The sequence below is a fragment of the Ochotona princeps genome, chromosome 12 (assembly GCF_030435755.1).
Source record: "Ochotona princeps isolate mOchPri1 chromosome 12, mOchPri1.hap1, whole genome shotgun sequence".
Lineage (NCBI taxonomy): Eukaryota > Metazoa > Chordata > Mammalia > Lagomorpha > Ochotonidae > Ochotona > Ochotona princeps.
Window position 1 is genome coordinate 69572804 of NC_080843.1, and position 14597 is coordinate 69587400.

At 41.9% G+C, this 14597-nt stretch overlaps 1 protein-coding gene across 1 annotated transcript; it reads left to right on the forward strand.

The window, feature by feature from the left end:
* The first annotated feature begins 860 nt into the window (after positions 1 to 860).
* On the forward strand, positions 861 to 5869 carry LOC131481519 (zinc finger protein 271-like). The gene is given in 5 exon segments (XM_058670553.1): positions 861 to 991; positions 1122 to 1214; positions 1799 to 1863; positions 3523 to 5642; positions 5644 to 5869. Coding segments are annotated over 5 exon segments (2574 nt in total). The 5' UTR covers positions 861 to 921.
* Positions 5870 to 14597: the final 8728 nt, after the last annotated feature.

The following is a 14597-nucleotide window of genomic DNA, read 5'->3' on the forward strand; positions in this document are numbered from 1 at the left end:
TTTAAAATTATTGGATTATATATATATACATATATATAATTCTAGTATAAGTTGCAGGAAATATTTACTCTTTTATGCAAATTCAGTTTAAAATATTTCCAACTTTTTATTATTTCTTGTTGGAATAAAAAAACTGAATTATATTAGTGCTTTATATCATTTTTAAATACCAGAATGTTTGAGAAAAGCATTCATAAATTATTAAAATTTCCTCATTATCATGTTCAATATTATGCATGTGTCTTTTTTATCTACCATGTTATTTAGTTCACGTGTTTATATTTGCAGTTTACAGAGTGAACTCATTTTTAATTATTATAGAAAATCTAATACAGAATGATAACGAAATTGTAGTTTCAGAGTTGCAAAAATAATACAAACCAGGATATTTTGTTTTGTTTTCACTCTGTTTCTATGTATATTGTAAATAAATCAGCATCCAAAAATGCAAATTAAATTCAGAAGAATTACACTCACCTTACTATTACAGGTATTGAGTTACTCTTTTGGCTCAGTATTAATATGATTATTTGTTATAATTCAGTGGAAAAGCAGAGTGGCAATAAAAGGGACAAACTGAGAGTGATGTCTTTCATTGCAGGTACGTTATAACAAAGCCTTCAATAGTTCATTACAATTTTCAGAGAAAGTGAGCTTTAAGAGAATAGTAAGGGAAATCCTGTTGTAGTATTGGCGTTGCAAAGGTAATACAGGACAAGATATTTTCATTCTGTTGCTACTTTCTAATGTTGTATAAATTGTAAATTAAACTGCATTCGTAAAAGATACAAATTAAATATGCAGAAAATGCAGTCACTGTTTCTATTTAATGATCCAGAACTGAGGTGCCATGTGCTGTTACAGGTGTTGGTGTCATTTGAGGATGTGGCTGTGGACTTTACCCATGAAGAATGGCAGACAATGGACAATACTCAGCGGACCCTGTACAGGGAGGTGATGCTTGAGACCTATAACCATCTGCTGTCTGTGGGTGAGTGAAACTCTGTCATGCCCAAACAGAATATTTCTGTATAGATGACAAATGAAAAAAGAGTTTATAGTTTAGTAGTTGTTAGGGCTAGTAGTGATTCTGCAAAGTCTACATTATTTTCCATTAACAGGGTACTGCATGGCAAAGCCTGATGTGATCTTCAAGTTGGAGCAAGAATCAGCACCATGGACAGTGAAAAAATCTGTTAACCCGGGACTTCCAGGTAGGTCAGCACATAGTAGACAGTGAAGTTGGTACTTCTCTCAGTAAATGTTGATTGGAATTCTCTCTGATTTTTGCTTTAAAAGTCTTTTTCTAAAGAACAGCAGATGAGACAAAGGCATTCTACAGTCTCCATGTGTAGGTTTATTCTAGGAATGCCTTTGAAAATTGGTCAGCGTGTAACTGTAAATCTAGACCTATCTATTCGTCTTTTCCATGATGACAAGCACTTGAGTCGTCATCTGCCACCTTCCGAGATACATTTTCAGAAAGTTGTGTTTGAAGCAGAGTAGCCAATGGAAGACAAACTGGCATTGACAATGGATGTTAGATGGCCAGCCTTAGTTTGAATTTCTGTGCCACATTTTCTGTCATACTACCCAGCAAATTAAAATACAAAATTCCAAGTAATTGAATTTTTTAAAATCTAATCCACAATATAATGCTCATAAATGTCCACATTGTACTAATATTAAAATCTGCTCTATCTGGAATGGCAATAAACCTCATTGCCTTTACTTGAGCCTTGGAAAACAAACACTTAGATGTGATACATGGATATGGTTACTCTTTTCCTCATTTCAGGTTCCTACAGAAAGAATGAGCTGCTAGGAGCTAATCAGAAAATTCAAGAAATAATCTTCAGGCAAGTTGTAATCACAAAAATCACGTAATAGCTCCAAAGAGCAACATTTCCACAAAAATGCTTAATATTAGCTCTGGCCATATTTAAAATATGATCTAAATGAGAAATTGTACAAAACAAAAGTGAGAAAAATGATTTCTTTTTCTTTTTTTTTTCATTTGCAGACAAATTTTATTTACAAAGTGACCAGGTGAATTTGGAAAGCAGAGGAATTGAATAGCATTTTTTGGGAGAACCAGGAGATGGGGTGACACTTGAATGGAGAGAGGGAAAGACACCACAATTTTTCAGAAGGGTCTTAGGTTTTTAAGGGTCCCCTAGCCCTTCCTTGTCTGGACAGGAACCTGTGGGTAAGACATTTCCCATCTGTATATTGTCAACAAGCCAGGAAATAACTGCTACTGCACAACTCCAGATGTACCCCTGCCATTCTATGGCTGTTCAGATCTCAGAGGTAGGCAGCCAAATGAATGATCAAAATGGGATGGAGAAAAAATAAAGAAACTGGTCTTTCCTCAATTCATCTAGGAAGTGTAGAGTGTGTCACCCAAAGACCCAAATAGGTCATTTCAAAAGATCAATGCCAAGGGCATAGCATGGTAGCTTAGTGGATAATTTCATGCCTTGCACATACTGGGATCCTGTACTGGCATTGGTTTGCCTCCTGACTGCCCCATTTAACATCCATCTCCCTGCTTGTGGCCTGAGATGGCAGTTGAGGACAGCCAAAATCGTTGTGACACTCCATCTGTGTGAATGACCTGAAGAGGTTGCTGGCTCCTGGCATTATATCAGCTGAGCTCTGGCCATTGCAGCCACTTTGGGAGTGAACCAGCACATTGAAGATTGTTTTCTGTCTCTCCTCTGTGTATATCTGACTTTCCAAAAAAAAAAAAAAACAAATCAGTCTTAACAAATAAAAAGTTCAAACCCAAGCAGAACACGTGTTGGTACCAGGAGGATAACCATACTAAATCATGAAAAAGTAGCTCAGAACTTGAATATAATGTCACACGATTGGCATTCAGTCTCTACCTAGGTACTTTCACATCATACAGAAAGTGGCCAGTTCCAGGAGCTGTCAGTCCTCCCTTATGAGTTTTCCAAACACAAACACCCAGAGCCTTGTTACCAAAATCAAAACTGAGGTGAATAGAAAAAGGTAAATAGGTAGTTGGTGATTATAACCTATTAAATCCTGAACTGCTGTGCTTACTATCTCCACCCTCTGAAAGTACAATGCATCTGAAGGTTTAATCAGAGAGCTAGGCACTGGTGTTATGCAGAGTGATGGTGTACTAGGGGCCATTTTTTATAGGTCCAACCCCACTTGATGAAAGGCATACCATCATTATGCAGTCTCCTCTCTGCTGAGTCAAGCCACATAGCTCTGGTCTCAGAATCAAGTCTTTTTCATAAACCATGTTGGACACACCAGAAAATGTTATCAGGAATGCTCAGTGGTTCATTCCTGTGTATACTATAGAAACAAAAGCAGAATAAGTTGTAGACAGGAGTTTTACCTGCTAAGTGACCACTTGCACTTGCAAGGGGGTGGACAGAGAAGCACCTCGCATGAGGGAGCACAGAGATGGGTTGTTTTTCGCAAGGAGAGAGGGAGAGACACCATAATGTATTTGAATATTTTTTTTTCTATAGGGAGCCTAAGGAAATGCCATTTGGGAAAAAGTGTGCTTCTAATGTCCCTGAGAACAGCCTCCAGAGTGGGGAAAGTCTCACTCAGCAGGACAAGATGAACATTACTCAGCAGTCTTTTGAACACAATGGGAAAGAAAAAACTTTCAGCGCAAAGAATTTCCTTATGTGTGATGAAGTTTATACCAAAGACCCGCATAATAAACGACCTGTCAATGTGGGCAAAACCATTCAGGTTGAAAAGAAAATGTTCCACAACAATCTTTATTTTGGAAAACATCAGCAAACACAACCAGGAGAAATACTCCACAATCATTTCAATAGTGAGAAATCTCTATTGAATAAAACAGATGTGAAAGTAAATCAGATAAGCCAAAGAGCAAAGAGTCACTATATATGTGTCTGCTGTACAAAATCTTTTAGCTGTGCATCTTTCCTTACCACCAAACAGAGAACTGACACAAGAGAAAATTCCTATGTGTGCAATGAATGCAAAGAACATATGTACCAGAAGTCAGAACTGACAAGAGGTCAGATTCTTCATACTAGAGAGAAGTCATATGAATGCAATAAGCTTGGGAAAGCCTTTGACAAGCAGTTATCTCTCATTAGAGACCAGAAAATTTACACAGAGCAGAAAACGTACAAATGTCATGACTGTGGAAAAGCTTTTACCAATCAATCACATTTTATTAGACATCAGAGAATCCACACAGGGGAAAAACCTTATGAATGTAGCCAGTGTGGTAAAGCTTTTTCTCAGAAGTCAAGTTTAATCATGCATCAGAGAATCCACACAGGGGAAAGACCTCATGAATGTACTGAGTGTGGAAAAGCCTTTATCAAACACTCAGTTCTTATCAGGCATCAGAGAAGTCACACAGGGGAAAAACCTTATGAATGCAGCCAGTGTGGTAAAGCTTTTTCTCAGAAATCAAACCTAATTTTTCATCAGAGAATCCACACAGGGGAAAAACCTTATGAATGTACTGAGTGTGGAAAAGCCTTTATCAAACACTCAGGTCTTATTAGGCATCAGAGAATCCACACAGGAGAAAAACCTTATGAATGTAGGCAATGTGGTAAAGCTTTTTCTCAGAAGTCAAACCAAATTATTCATCAGAGAATCCACACAGGGGAAAAACCTTATGAATGCATACAGTGTGGAAAAGCTTTTTCTCACAAGTCACACATGATCATTCATCAGAGACTTCACAGCAGGAGAATTCCTTATGAATGTAGTGAGTGTGGAAGGGCTTTTAGCAACCACTCAAGTCTAATTACACATGTGAGAATCCACACAGGAGAAAAACCTCATGAATGTAGCCAGTGTGGAAAAGCTTTTTCTCAGAAGTCACAAGTAATCATTCATCAGAGAATCCACACAGGAGAAAAACCTTATGAATGTAGCCAGTGTGGAAAAGCTTTTTCTCAGAAGTCATCCCTAATCATTCATCAGAGAATCCACACAGGGGAAAAACCTTATCAATGTGCTGAGTGTGGAAAAGCTTTTTCTCAGAAGTCAAGTTTAATAATGCATCAGAGAATCCACACAGGAGAAAAACCTCATGAATGTACTGAGTGTGGAAAAGCGTTTATCAAACACTCAGTTCTTATTAGGCATCAGAGAAGTCACACAGGGGAAAAACCTTATGAATATAGTGAGGGTGGAGAAGCTTTCTCTCACAAGCCACCCATGATCATTCATCAGAGACTTCACAGCGGGGGAATTCCTTATGAATGTAGTGAGTGTGGAAGGGCTTTTAGTGACCACTCAAGTCTAATTACACATATGAGAGTCCACACAGGGAAAAAACCTCTTGAATGTAGCCAGTGTGGAAAAGCTTTTTCTCACAAGTCACAACTAATCATTCATCAGAGAATCCACACAGGGGAAAAACCTTATGAATGTAGCCAGTGTGGTAAAGCTTTTTCTCAGAAGTCAAGTTTAATCATGCATCAGAGAATCCACACAGGGGAAAAACCGTATGAATGTGCTGAGTGTGGAAAAGCCTTTACCAGCTCTTCAAATCTCTTTAGACATAAGAGAATCCACACAGGGGAAAAGCCTTATGAATATAGTGACTGTGGGTCTCAACACATCAGAAAATCCACACAAGGAAAACTGTTATGAATGTAGTGAGTGTCAGAAAGCCTATTACAGAAAGTCACACATCATGAGACATCAGAGAATCCAAGCAGGAAAAGAACCATACAGATGCAGTGAGTGTGGAAAATGCTATTGCAGGCAGTCAAGTTTCATTGCACATCAGAATTCACGCAGAAAACATTATGAATGTAGATCATGTGCAGACGCCTTTTGGAAGCCTTCAGTTTTGATTAAACTCAGATAATTCACAAAGGGAAAAAACATGGTAATAGTGAGTATGGAAATGCTTCTGGCTGGAGCATACTTAATCATGTGTCAGAAAACCCACATGGGGAGAAAAACTATACATACACTGATCTGGAAAAGCCTTTACCTCCAGTCAGGCCTAATTTTTCATCAGCAAATTCACAAAGATGAAGTATAATGAATAATCAGTGTGGGAAAATGTTATAGCATTAATTTCTGAACAAGTGTGGAAAAATTCATACACAAACACATTTTGAGTGCAGTAAACTTCAAAAGTTCTTTAATAGTTAGCATATCCACAGAAAGAAATAAAATAAAATGTCACTGTAATGACTGAAAAAATCATTTTTTTAAGTCAATCTTCCTCAAACCCATGGAGTTCAGAAATTAAAAAGCATGGAAAGAAACATTACCTTCCATAAATCTGTCATAATGGTCTGTCAGAGCTATCTGATGTTAAAATATTAAGATGCAATTTGTACATGATCTCCCTTTGTTGTGATGGGGAAATTGTGAAGGAGTTCTGCTTTCAGATTTTAATGTTGATAATAAATGTTCAATGCATAACACTTGTTTGATATGCCATCTTTATCATTTAGACATGCATTTAATAGAGCTTTTCTAGAATCTCAAAATTCCACATCCTATTATAAAATTATATTAGAATCAAAGATATGAACTGATGCATGTGACAATTGTAATGCTAAAGATCCATCTTTGAAGGATGAATCTTGAGCAGAGTGGAGATTCTCTTGCATCATCTGGGCAAACATGGATCATTGTTGTCCATTGTTCTCCTTGAACAATAAGTGTGAGAGATAGCCCCTGGATCTCTGCCTGCTTAGCACATGTGGGAAACCATAGGCACATGGCACATCGTGTCGCCGAGGCAAACCTATGACAATGTTCTCGGCTAACAAAGGGCCTATCTTGGCCTGTTGATTGGGTGTATAGCCCGAGTGGTGTGCTGCACTCCAATCTCTCTGTCCTTGGAGGGGATGTGCTAAAACGTTCCTGATATGCAACTCTATCAAGTTAGATGCAGCCCTCATCCTGTTTACCAGTCACATGTAATGAACATGCCCCGAGGAATAACTTTCAGCCCAGGTGCTAGCTTATCTTGGCCTACCTGCATGTGGACTGCAACACAGCTTCCAACTCTGCATGTAGAATGTGAACTTTGATTTGTTTAGATGATTCGGGGAGATAGGCCTGCCTATCAGCCTGTTTCAAAGTCATTGTTGGGTGGGAGCACTGTCTGGATCACCCTTCTGCATTGTCCCTTTTGTACTCTATATAACCTTTTAACGTCTTCCTAATAAGATCTCCCTTACCAGGTAGTCTATGGTGGTTCTGTAGTTGAAAAACACAATTGCCTCACCCCTCATTGGTCTCTGGGCCTGCGAATTAAGAAAATCCCCAAGACTAAACAGGTGCTTATCAGAGACATAAGAATTGTCTGACATCAGGCTATCAGGGCCCCACTAGATGTTCCCTACCCAGGGCTCATGGGTCCAACACCAGCATCCCCCTGACTGGAATGTCTTGATTCACCTCATCATCCTCAGCATGTGTTGTGGCCTGGCTATGTGAAGCTTGCCCCCAATTCCACGTCATGCTGCTGTGTCCTGTGGCCTATCTCGGCCCATCATGCCCCCAGCTCAGCACTGATATGAATTGTCTGTTGTGTCCCATTCCAGTCCCAATCCTACACAACATCCTGGTTCTCAGATCTGCTAGTGGATGTTATGAACTAACCCATCCTGTCCTCCTTTTACCATAAGCTAAACCCAGCTTGGCACACAAGGCACAGGTGATTTTTTAAGTCAGAGTGAATTCAGCAGCATGATGGAGACTCCAGGCTTTAATTCCTCACATTGAGTAGGTTACTTTCAGGTTATGGGGAGACTTGTTAGATTGGGTAGCAGTGCATTTTTTTCTTTTTCTGTCTACACCCACCGAGCATGTTAAACAGTGTGTGCTGTTGCAAAAGTCATTGCAACTTGTGTGATTAAGCAATTGGTGTACATTTATATCATCTCTCTGAACTAGTGTTTCTCCTCGTTAATACTGAGAAGGTTGAACTTGAAAGCACCTTGGATCTTTCTGTCTCTTGAACAGCCTTGTCCCTGGGATGGACATTTTATTTTCATGGGTAAAATGGGCTGCGGATATGAGCTCCAGAATTAAGGACAAATAGTGAAGCAAAGCTGAAATATTTTTTAGTGAACTGAGTAAAGATTTAAGAAAAATTGGATTCCTGTTAATTTTTTTAATTTTATTTTTTCTGGGAAATTCAGAAATACAGAGTGGAGGAGAGACAGAGAGGAAGAGCTTGCATCCAGTGATTCACTTTCCCAGTGGCTTCAACTGCTTGAGCTGAACTTACCTGAAGCCATGAGCCAGGAATTTATTCCAGGTTTCGAATGCATGTGCAGGATCCCAAGGCCTTGGGCCGTCCTCCACTGTTTTCCCATGTCAAAAGCATGGAGCTGGGTGGAAGCGGGATCCCCAGAATTACAACTTTGCTGATATGGAACATAGTACATTCAAAGTGAAGACTTTAGCTGCTAGGCTACTGTGCCAGGCCCCCTTCAAATTGTTGTCCTTTTTGGATTTCACCAACCTCTACAATAACATCTGGGGTGTTGCACACAAGCAGCTGCCATTTACCTGGCTGCATCAGGGCTCAGAGCATATAGACACCATTTGGTTTCCTGCCACAAAGTGTGGACTTTCCGCAAATGGTGTTCTTGTGGGTCCCTGATTGTACAGTCTTGCAAGGGGTCTGGTTGATGATGCCAGAAGCACATTGGGAGAACAAGTTAGGGAAATCCCCATGTGCATGATGCATGGATTGATCAGTAAAGGGGTGGGTGTAAGGAGAGGAGTGGGAGGGAGGACTACTGGGAGAATTTGTTGAAGATAAGGAATGACATCTGAGGCATTCTATCAGGATAAGACTAGTGCACCAGCTCATGGGAGAGATCTGAGTTAAGCTAATTAGCTCGGACCACCACGAGCTACCACTCACTAATGCAACAAAAGCTAGCACTGGGATTCTACCTGTCAGAGTTCCCATTGGCATGTGCTGGTGCCAGTCTAGAGAACAGATCAGGCTGAACTAGGCTATCACACTTCCACATCTGCATGAGTCAGGGCTGACAGCCGACTCAGCAGAGCTAGGCTGCAGCACCCACCAGCAGAAGTTGAGATTGGGGCAAGGCCAGGACAGAACAAGCTGCAACATCTAATGGCAAAGGCCAAGACAGGAGATAGGCTATGCTGAGCTGAGTCACAGCAACCACTGTCATGCACAAGATTGGTGGCTGGGGACAGGTGTGGTTGTGGAGTTAAATAGATGTTAGCTGGGTTGTGGTTCCCTGTGGTGACCACAAAAGCTGAAATGGGACTATGATCTGGACTAAACATGACTGCAGTGTCACTTGGCATGATTGTGGACTTGGGCAGAGGAGTACCAGACTGGACTAGACTCCAGCACCCACTGGTGTTGGAGAGAAACAGGGTGATTGTAGAATGGGCTGGGTTAAGTCTCAACACCTGCTGAGCCTCAGGAGAGCTGTGTCTGGGCTTTAGCACACAACAGTAAGAACCAAAATGGGTGTTGCTCCATTGAGAAAGGCCATTATTCCTACCAGGAGAGAAGGTGGACTAAGTTAGTCTAGATCAATGACCCCCACTGTTGGTGTGTGAGACATTCTACTGGGAAGAGACCTGATAGAGCAGTTTTGGGAACTTTTCTGTCAGGATGCATTCCCTGTAGGTGAGCACAAGAACCAAGTCTGGGAGCAGCCCAGGACAAGCAGGTTATGGTACTCACCAGCACATGTGTGGGTCAGGTCTAGAATCAGATCATGCTGGGCCAGTTCATAACACCTACAGGAGGATGTAAGAACCAGAAAGGGTGCAGGAGAAACTGGTCAGGCCCCAACACTATCCTGTCCACATTAAGGTTGGGACCTGGGGCTGGCTGGGCTGGGTTGGATAGTGGCACCCATCATCAGGAGTAAGTACTTGGGGTAAATTGGGCCAGGACAGGCTACAGCATCTGCTGGCAACTGCTCAGTTGAGCAATGTCATGCCAGACTTGACCCCAGCACCCGTTATTACATGTGAGAACTGTAAGGTGGCTTGTGGGAGGTTTCTGCTGGGCCACTGCTCCAACTGGTGTGTATGAGTATGAGTACTGGAACTGAGGCAGGTCAGTGCCCTTTAGTCTACAAATGAGCTGAGTGGGGGAGAGCTAAGCTGAACTCTCTGTGCACTGGTGCAGGTATGAGTCAGAGTACGTGCAGACTAATTTGGCTTTACTTAAGCATCAGAAGGCATATTCTGGAACAAAGGGCATGTCCTGTCAGGCAAGACTGCAGAACCAGGTCTGGCACAACAGTGTAGTGGCAAATGTCCTCACTTTGCAGTCACCGGGATTCTATATGAGCACCAGTTCCTGTCCTGGCAAATTCACTTCTAATTAAGTTCCCTGCTTGTGGTCTAGTAAGGCAGCCAGAGATAACCAAAAGCCTTGGGACCCTGCACCTGCATGGGAAACCTAGTAGAAACTTCTGTCTTCAGGTCGGCTCCACACTGGGCATTGTGGCCCTCTAGGGAGTGAATCACTGGATGGAAGATCTCCCTGTCTGTCCTCCTCTCTATATATCTGACATTCAAAACAAAAATAACAACAAATGAACAAATTTAAAACAAGCAAAAAATAAAAAATAAAACCAACAAAAAGTAAAAACAGCACATGGGACTTTTCCAGCTCATTTTTTCATGAACACAGCAACGAAAACTTAAAACTGAGCAATGAGTGCAAGATCCATGGCTGGGATTAGGCTTGGTATGGAATTTGTAGGCACCTCCAAAATGGTCTGCATCTCCCACAGGTGGGCATGAGAGTCAATAATTGTGACTGACCTGACTAGACAGGCGTTGGTATTTACCAGCATGAGTGTGGGCTTGTTAGCAGGGTCGGTTGGGTTGATCTTGGCTCTAACACTCATATAGGTGTATAACTGAATGAAATGTGGGGAAGACAGCTTGATGCACATAACAGCATTGAGAAGTAGCAGGCCTGGTAGGGGTTAGTGGGTGTCACCCTGACTAGGCTGCTTTTCCTACTGATGAATGTGAGGGCTGAGTGTGCGGTGGGCAGCATTGGGTTGGGCAGCAAGATCTATTGGTTTATATGAGAGCCAGGTTAGAGATAGAACTGACCCAACAATTGCAACTACCATTGTATGTGTGTAAGCTGACATCGATGATGGAGAGAACTGCACAACATACTGGTCAGCTCTGTACATGAGAGTCAGGTCTGGGATCACCTCATGTGATGCTTCTTTGGGCATCTCTCCAATGGAACTGCTGGACTCTGAACTCCAACCATGGAGAAAATCACAGGATCAGTGAGCTGACTCTGGAATTCATGTATCAGTACTGAGCCTCCTCCGTGGCTAAGATGGAGCAGTAGTGGCCAGGTCTATGTATGTGGAGCATATGGCAATGTACTGGGATCTGCAAGAGACATCTGATACCATAAGTTGAGGAAGAAGAGCATAAAATTAGGACAACTACCCCAGCCAAACTTTGACTGTAAATATCTGAGTGAATGAAGAATCTAAGGTGGGCCAAAGAACCCTAGAACAATTTTTTCATCCTTGGTTTGGCAAGACAGAGATTTTCAGTACTTTCAAAATTGCTTGTGTGGAACATTGGGGACATGTGCCACATTGGGGACCCTGGGCTGATATTGGCCTGCCATATCCCATCCCTAGGTTCTGGTGCTGTGGGGAGACTGGGTGAAACATCTACTCTAATTTCTCCCCTTTCACAGCGTGCCAAAAGAGGATTTAAAAAAAATTGAAAACAATGGTCTTATTCATGCTACCACATTCCTAAACCCTTTCGGTTCTGATCAACTACGTACATATCATCAAAAAATAAATAAATGTATTTTTACACCCAGAAAAATCAATGCTAGGGCATGGTTCAGTAGCCTAGTGGCTAAAGTCCTCACCTTGCTCTTCCAGGATCCCATATAGGCAATAGTTATAATTCCATTGACCCTGTTTCCCAACCAGCTCTCTGCTTGTGGCCTGGGAAAGCAGTTGAAGACAGCCCAAAGTCGTGGGACCATGAATCCATGTGGAAAACCCAGAACAATCTCCAGGCTTCTGGCTTGGCTCAGCTCAACTTCAACTGTTGCTGCCAATTGGGGGGGGACTGAATCAATGGACAGAATATCTGCCTCTATGTCTCTGTTTGCCGCTACATATCGACTGTGGAACAGCATAAATAAATGAATGAATAAATAAATAAATAAATAAATAAAGCTTTAAAAATGAGGTTTTTTTTCTCTTATGGCCTAAATGTAAACATCATGCAGATATTATGCAAATATACCAGTGGAATTCTAATTTCCTGAGACTGTATTATGGAAATATTGAAAGGGAAATTGGTGCATGGACATTTACAATGATTCTTGTAAAACCTTTGACAATTATTATTAAAACTTGGAGATTTCCATTCACATGGAATTTGTAAATGTGTGGTTTTTTTTAAAGATTTATTTATTATTTTGTTTGGAAAGGCAGATATACAGAGAGGAGGAGAGAGAGAGGAAGATCTTCCATCCAATGGTTCACTGCCCAAGTGGCTGCCATTGCCAGGGATGAGCGAACCTGAAGCCAGGAACTAGGAGCTTCTTCCAGTTCTCCCACGTGGGTACAGGGTCCCAAAACTTTGGCCCATTCTCATCTGCTTTCCCAGACCACAGGCAGGGAGCTGGATGGGAAGCGGGGCTGCTGGGATTAGAACTGGTGCCCATATGGGATCCTGGCGCACATAAGACAAAAACATTAACCACTATGCTATTGTGCTCGGGCCCATGAAATGTGGTTTTTAAGGCAGTAGGGATCACTATATACCAAAATCAGCATTAACCAGACACTCTTAGAGATAGAGATAGAAAAGATATGCTTGCAATGTGTCTCTGGGTGCTCATGCTTATCAGGTCTCTTGCCAAAGAAAGGAGATATCCCATTATTGTGTTGTGTTATCCTCAGCTCCATCACCTCCAACTGGGTCCTGTATATTGGCAATTCCAATGGTGAGCTGCAATAATGCCATCGTTTCCTTGCAACTTTGTCCCTGAAAGACACTGCACAACTGTCAATAGTAAAAAGCCTCTGTCATTAGAACATTTACATGGATTCTCCATTGATGCTTCAAAGAGTGTTCCCAGGGTCCAGTGTTGTAAAACCATTTGTGCTCAAAATCTGAAATATAGGTTCTATTAGACTACCCACTGGAAAGTGTCAATGATTGGAGGAGGATGGTGTGGTGGTACAAATGGTGTTTTTGTTCTGTACTTGTTCACCCTCTATGAAAAGAACAGCTCAGACCCAGTGCAATGGCCCAGTGGCTAAATCTCATCTTGTACATCCTAGCATTTCATAAAGGCAACAGTTCATGTTCTGGCTGCTCGATTTCCCATCCAGCTCTCTGCTTGTGACCTGGGAAATCATTAAAAGATGGCCCAAATTCTTGGGACCCTGAACGCATGTGGCAAACCCAGAGGAGGCTCCTTGGCCTGGCTTTGGATTTGGTCAACTCTGATCATAGCAACCACTTGGGGAGTGAACTAACAGAAATTATTGAAGAAATTATGCTCTCTTGGCTTGTGAATCAGTGGATAGAAAATTTTCCATTCTGTTTCTCCTCTCTGTATGTATGACTTTCCAACAAAAAATTAAAAAGGAACAATGTGGTGAACAGGCAAAGTCCAGATGTGGGATGGAAGGCAATTATGAGATTGGAAACGAGCTAGGTCTGTGGTGCCAATGGAATGGAGAGTCTGGAAAGAAAGCAGGAAGGAGCTACAGTTGAACCTGGGGTAGGAATAGAAGTACAGGGCCCCATGGCATGACCTAGCGGCTAAAAGTCCTCACCTTGAATGCACCGGGATCTCATATGGATGCCAGTTCTAATCCCAGCAGCTCCACTTCCATTCCAGCTCCCTGCTTGTGACCTGGGAAAGCAGTTAAGGATGGCCCAATGCTTTGGGACCCTGCACCCATATGGGAGGCCTGGAAGAAGTTCCTGGCTCCTGGCTCTGGATCGGTACAGCACCAGCTGCTGTACTCACTTGGGGAGTGTATCATCGGATGGAAGATCTTCCTCTCTGTCTTTCCTCTCCTCTCTATATATGACTTCGTAATAAAAATAAATAAATTTTTTTAAAAAAGGAATATGGTGCTAAAATAATTTTCTATGAAGATAAAAAAAGGAACTAGAGGAGCATTGAAACACTAAGTGACTTGTGCTGGGTGGGTTGCATGGCTGGCTGCCAAGGAGTTGGCTTGTTGACAAGGTCACCCTGTGCCTGCAGAACCACACTAGAGATAAGGTGGGGGGAAGGAAAGCCAAGCAGAGTGATGCAAGGGCTGCCATGTGGAAGGCAGGGGAGGAGCAGGCTGCACAGTGTGTCACTACAGGAAACCAGGGAACCATTACCCTATGTCTTAGTTTCTCTTCTTTTCAAGGACTTTGGCAATATCCAGTTCTATATGTAGCTGAATATATATGTATATACATGTGTGTGTGTGTGTGTGTGTGTGTGTGTATGTATATAGTACCACATCTTATGTAGCAAGAACTGAATGGAAAGTTCTGATTTAGGAAGCAGTCTGTGTATGTCAGGCTGG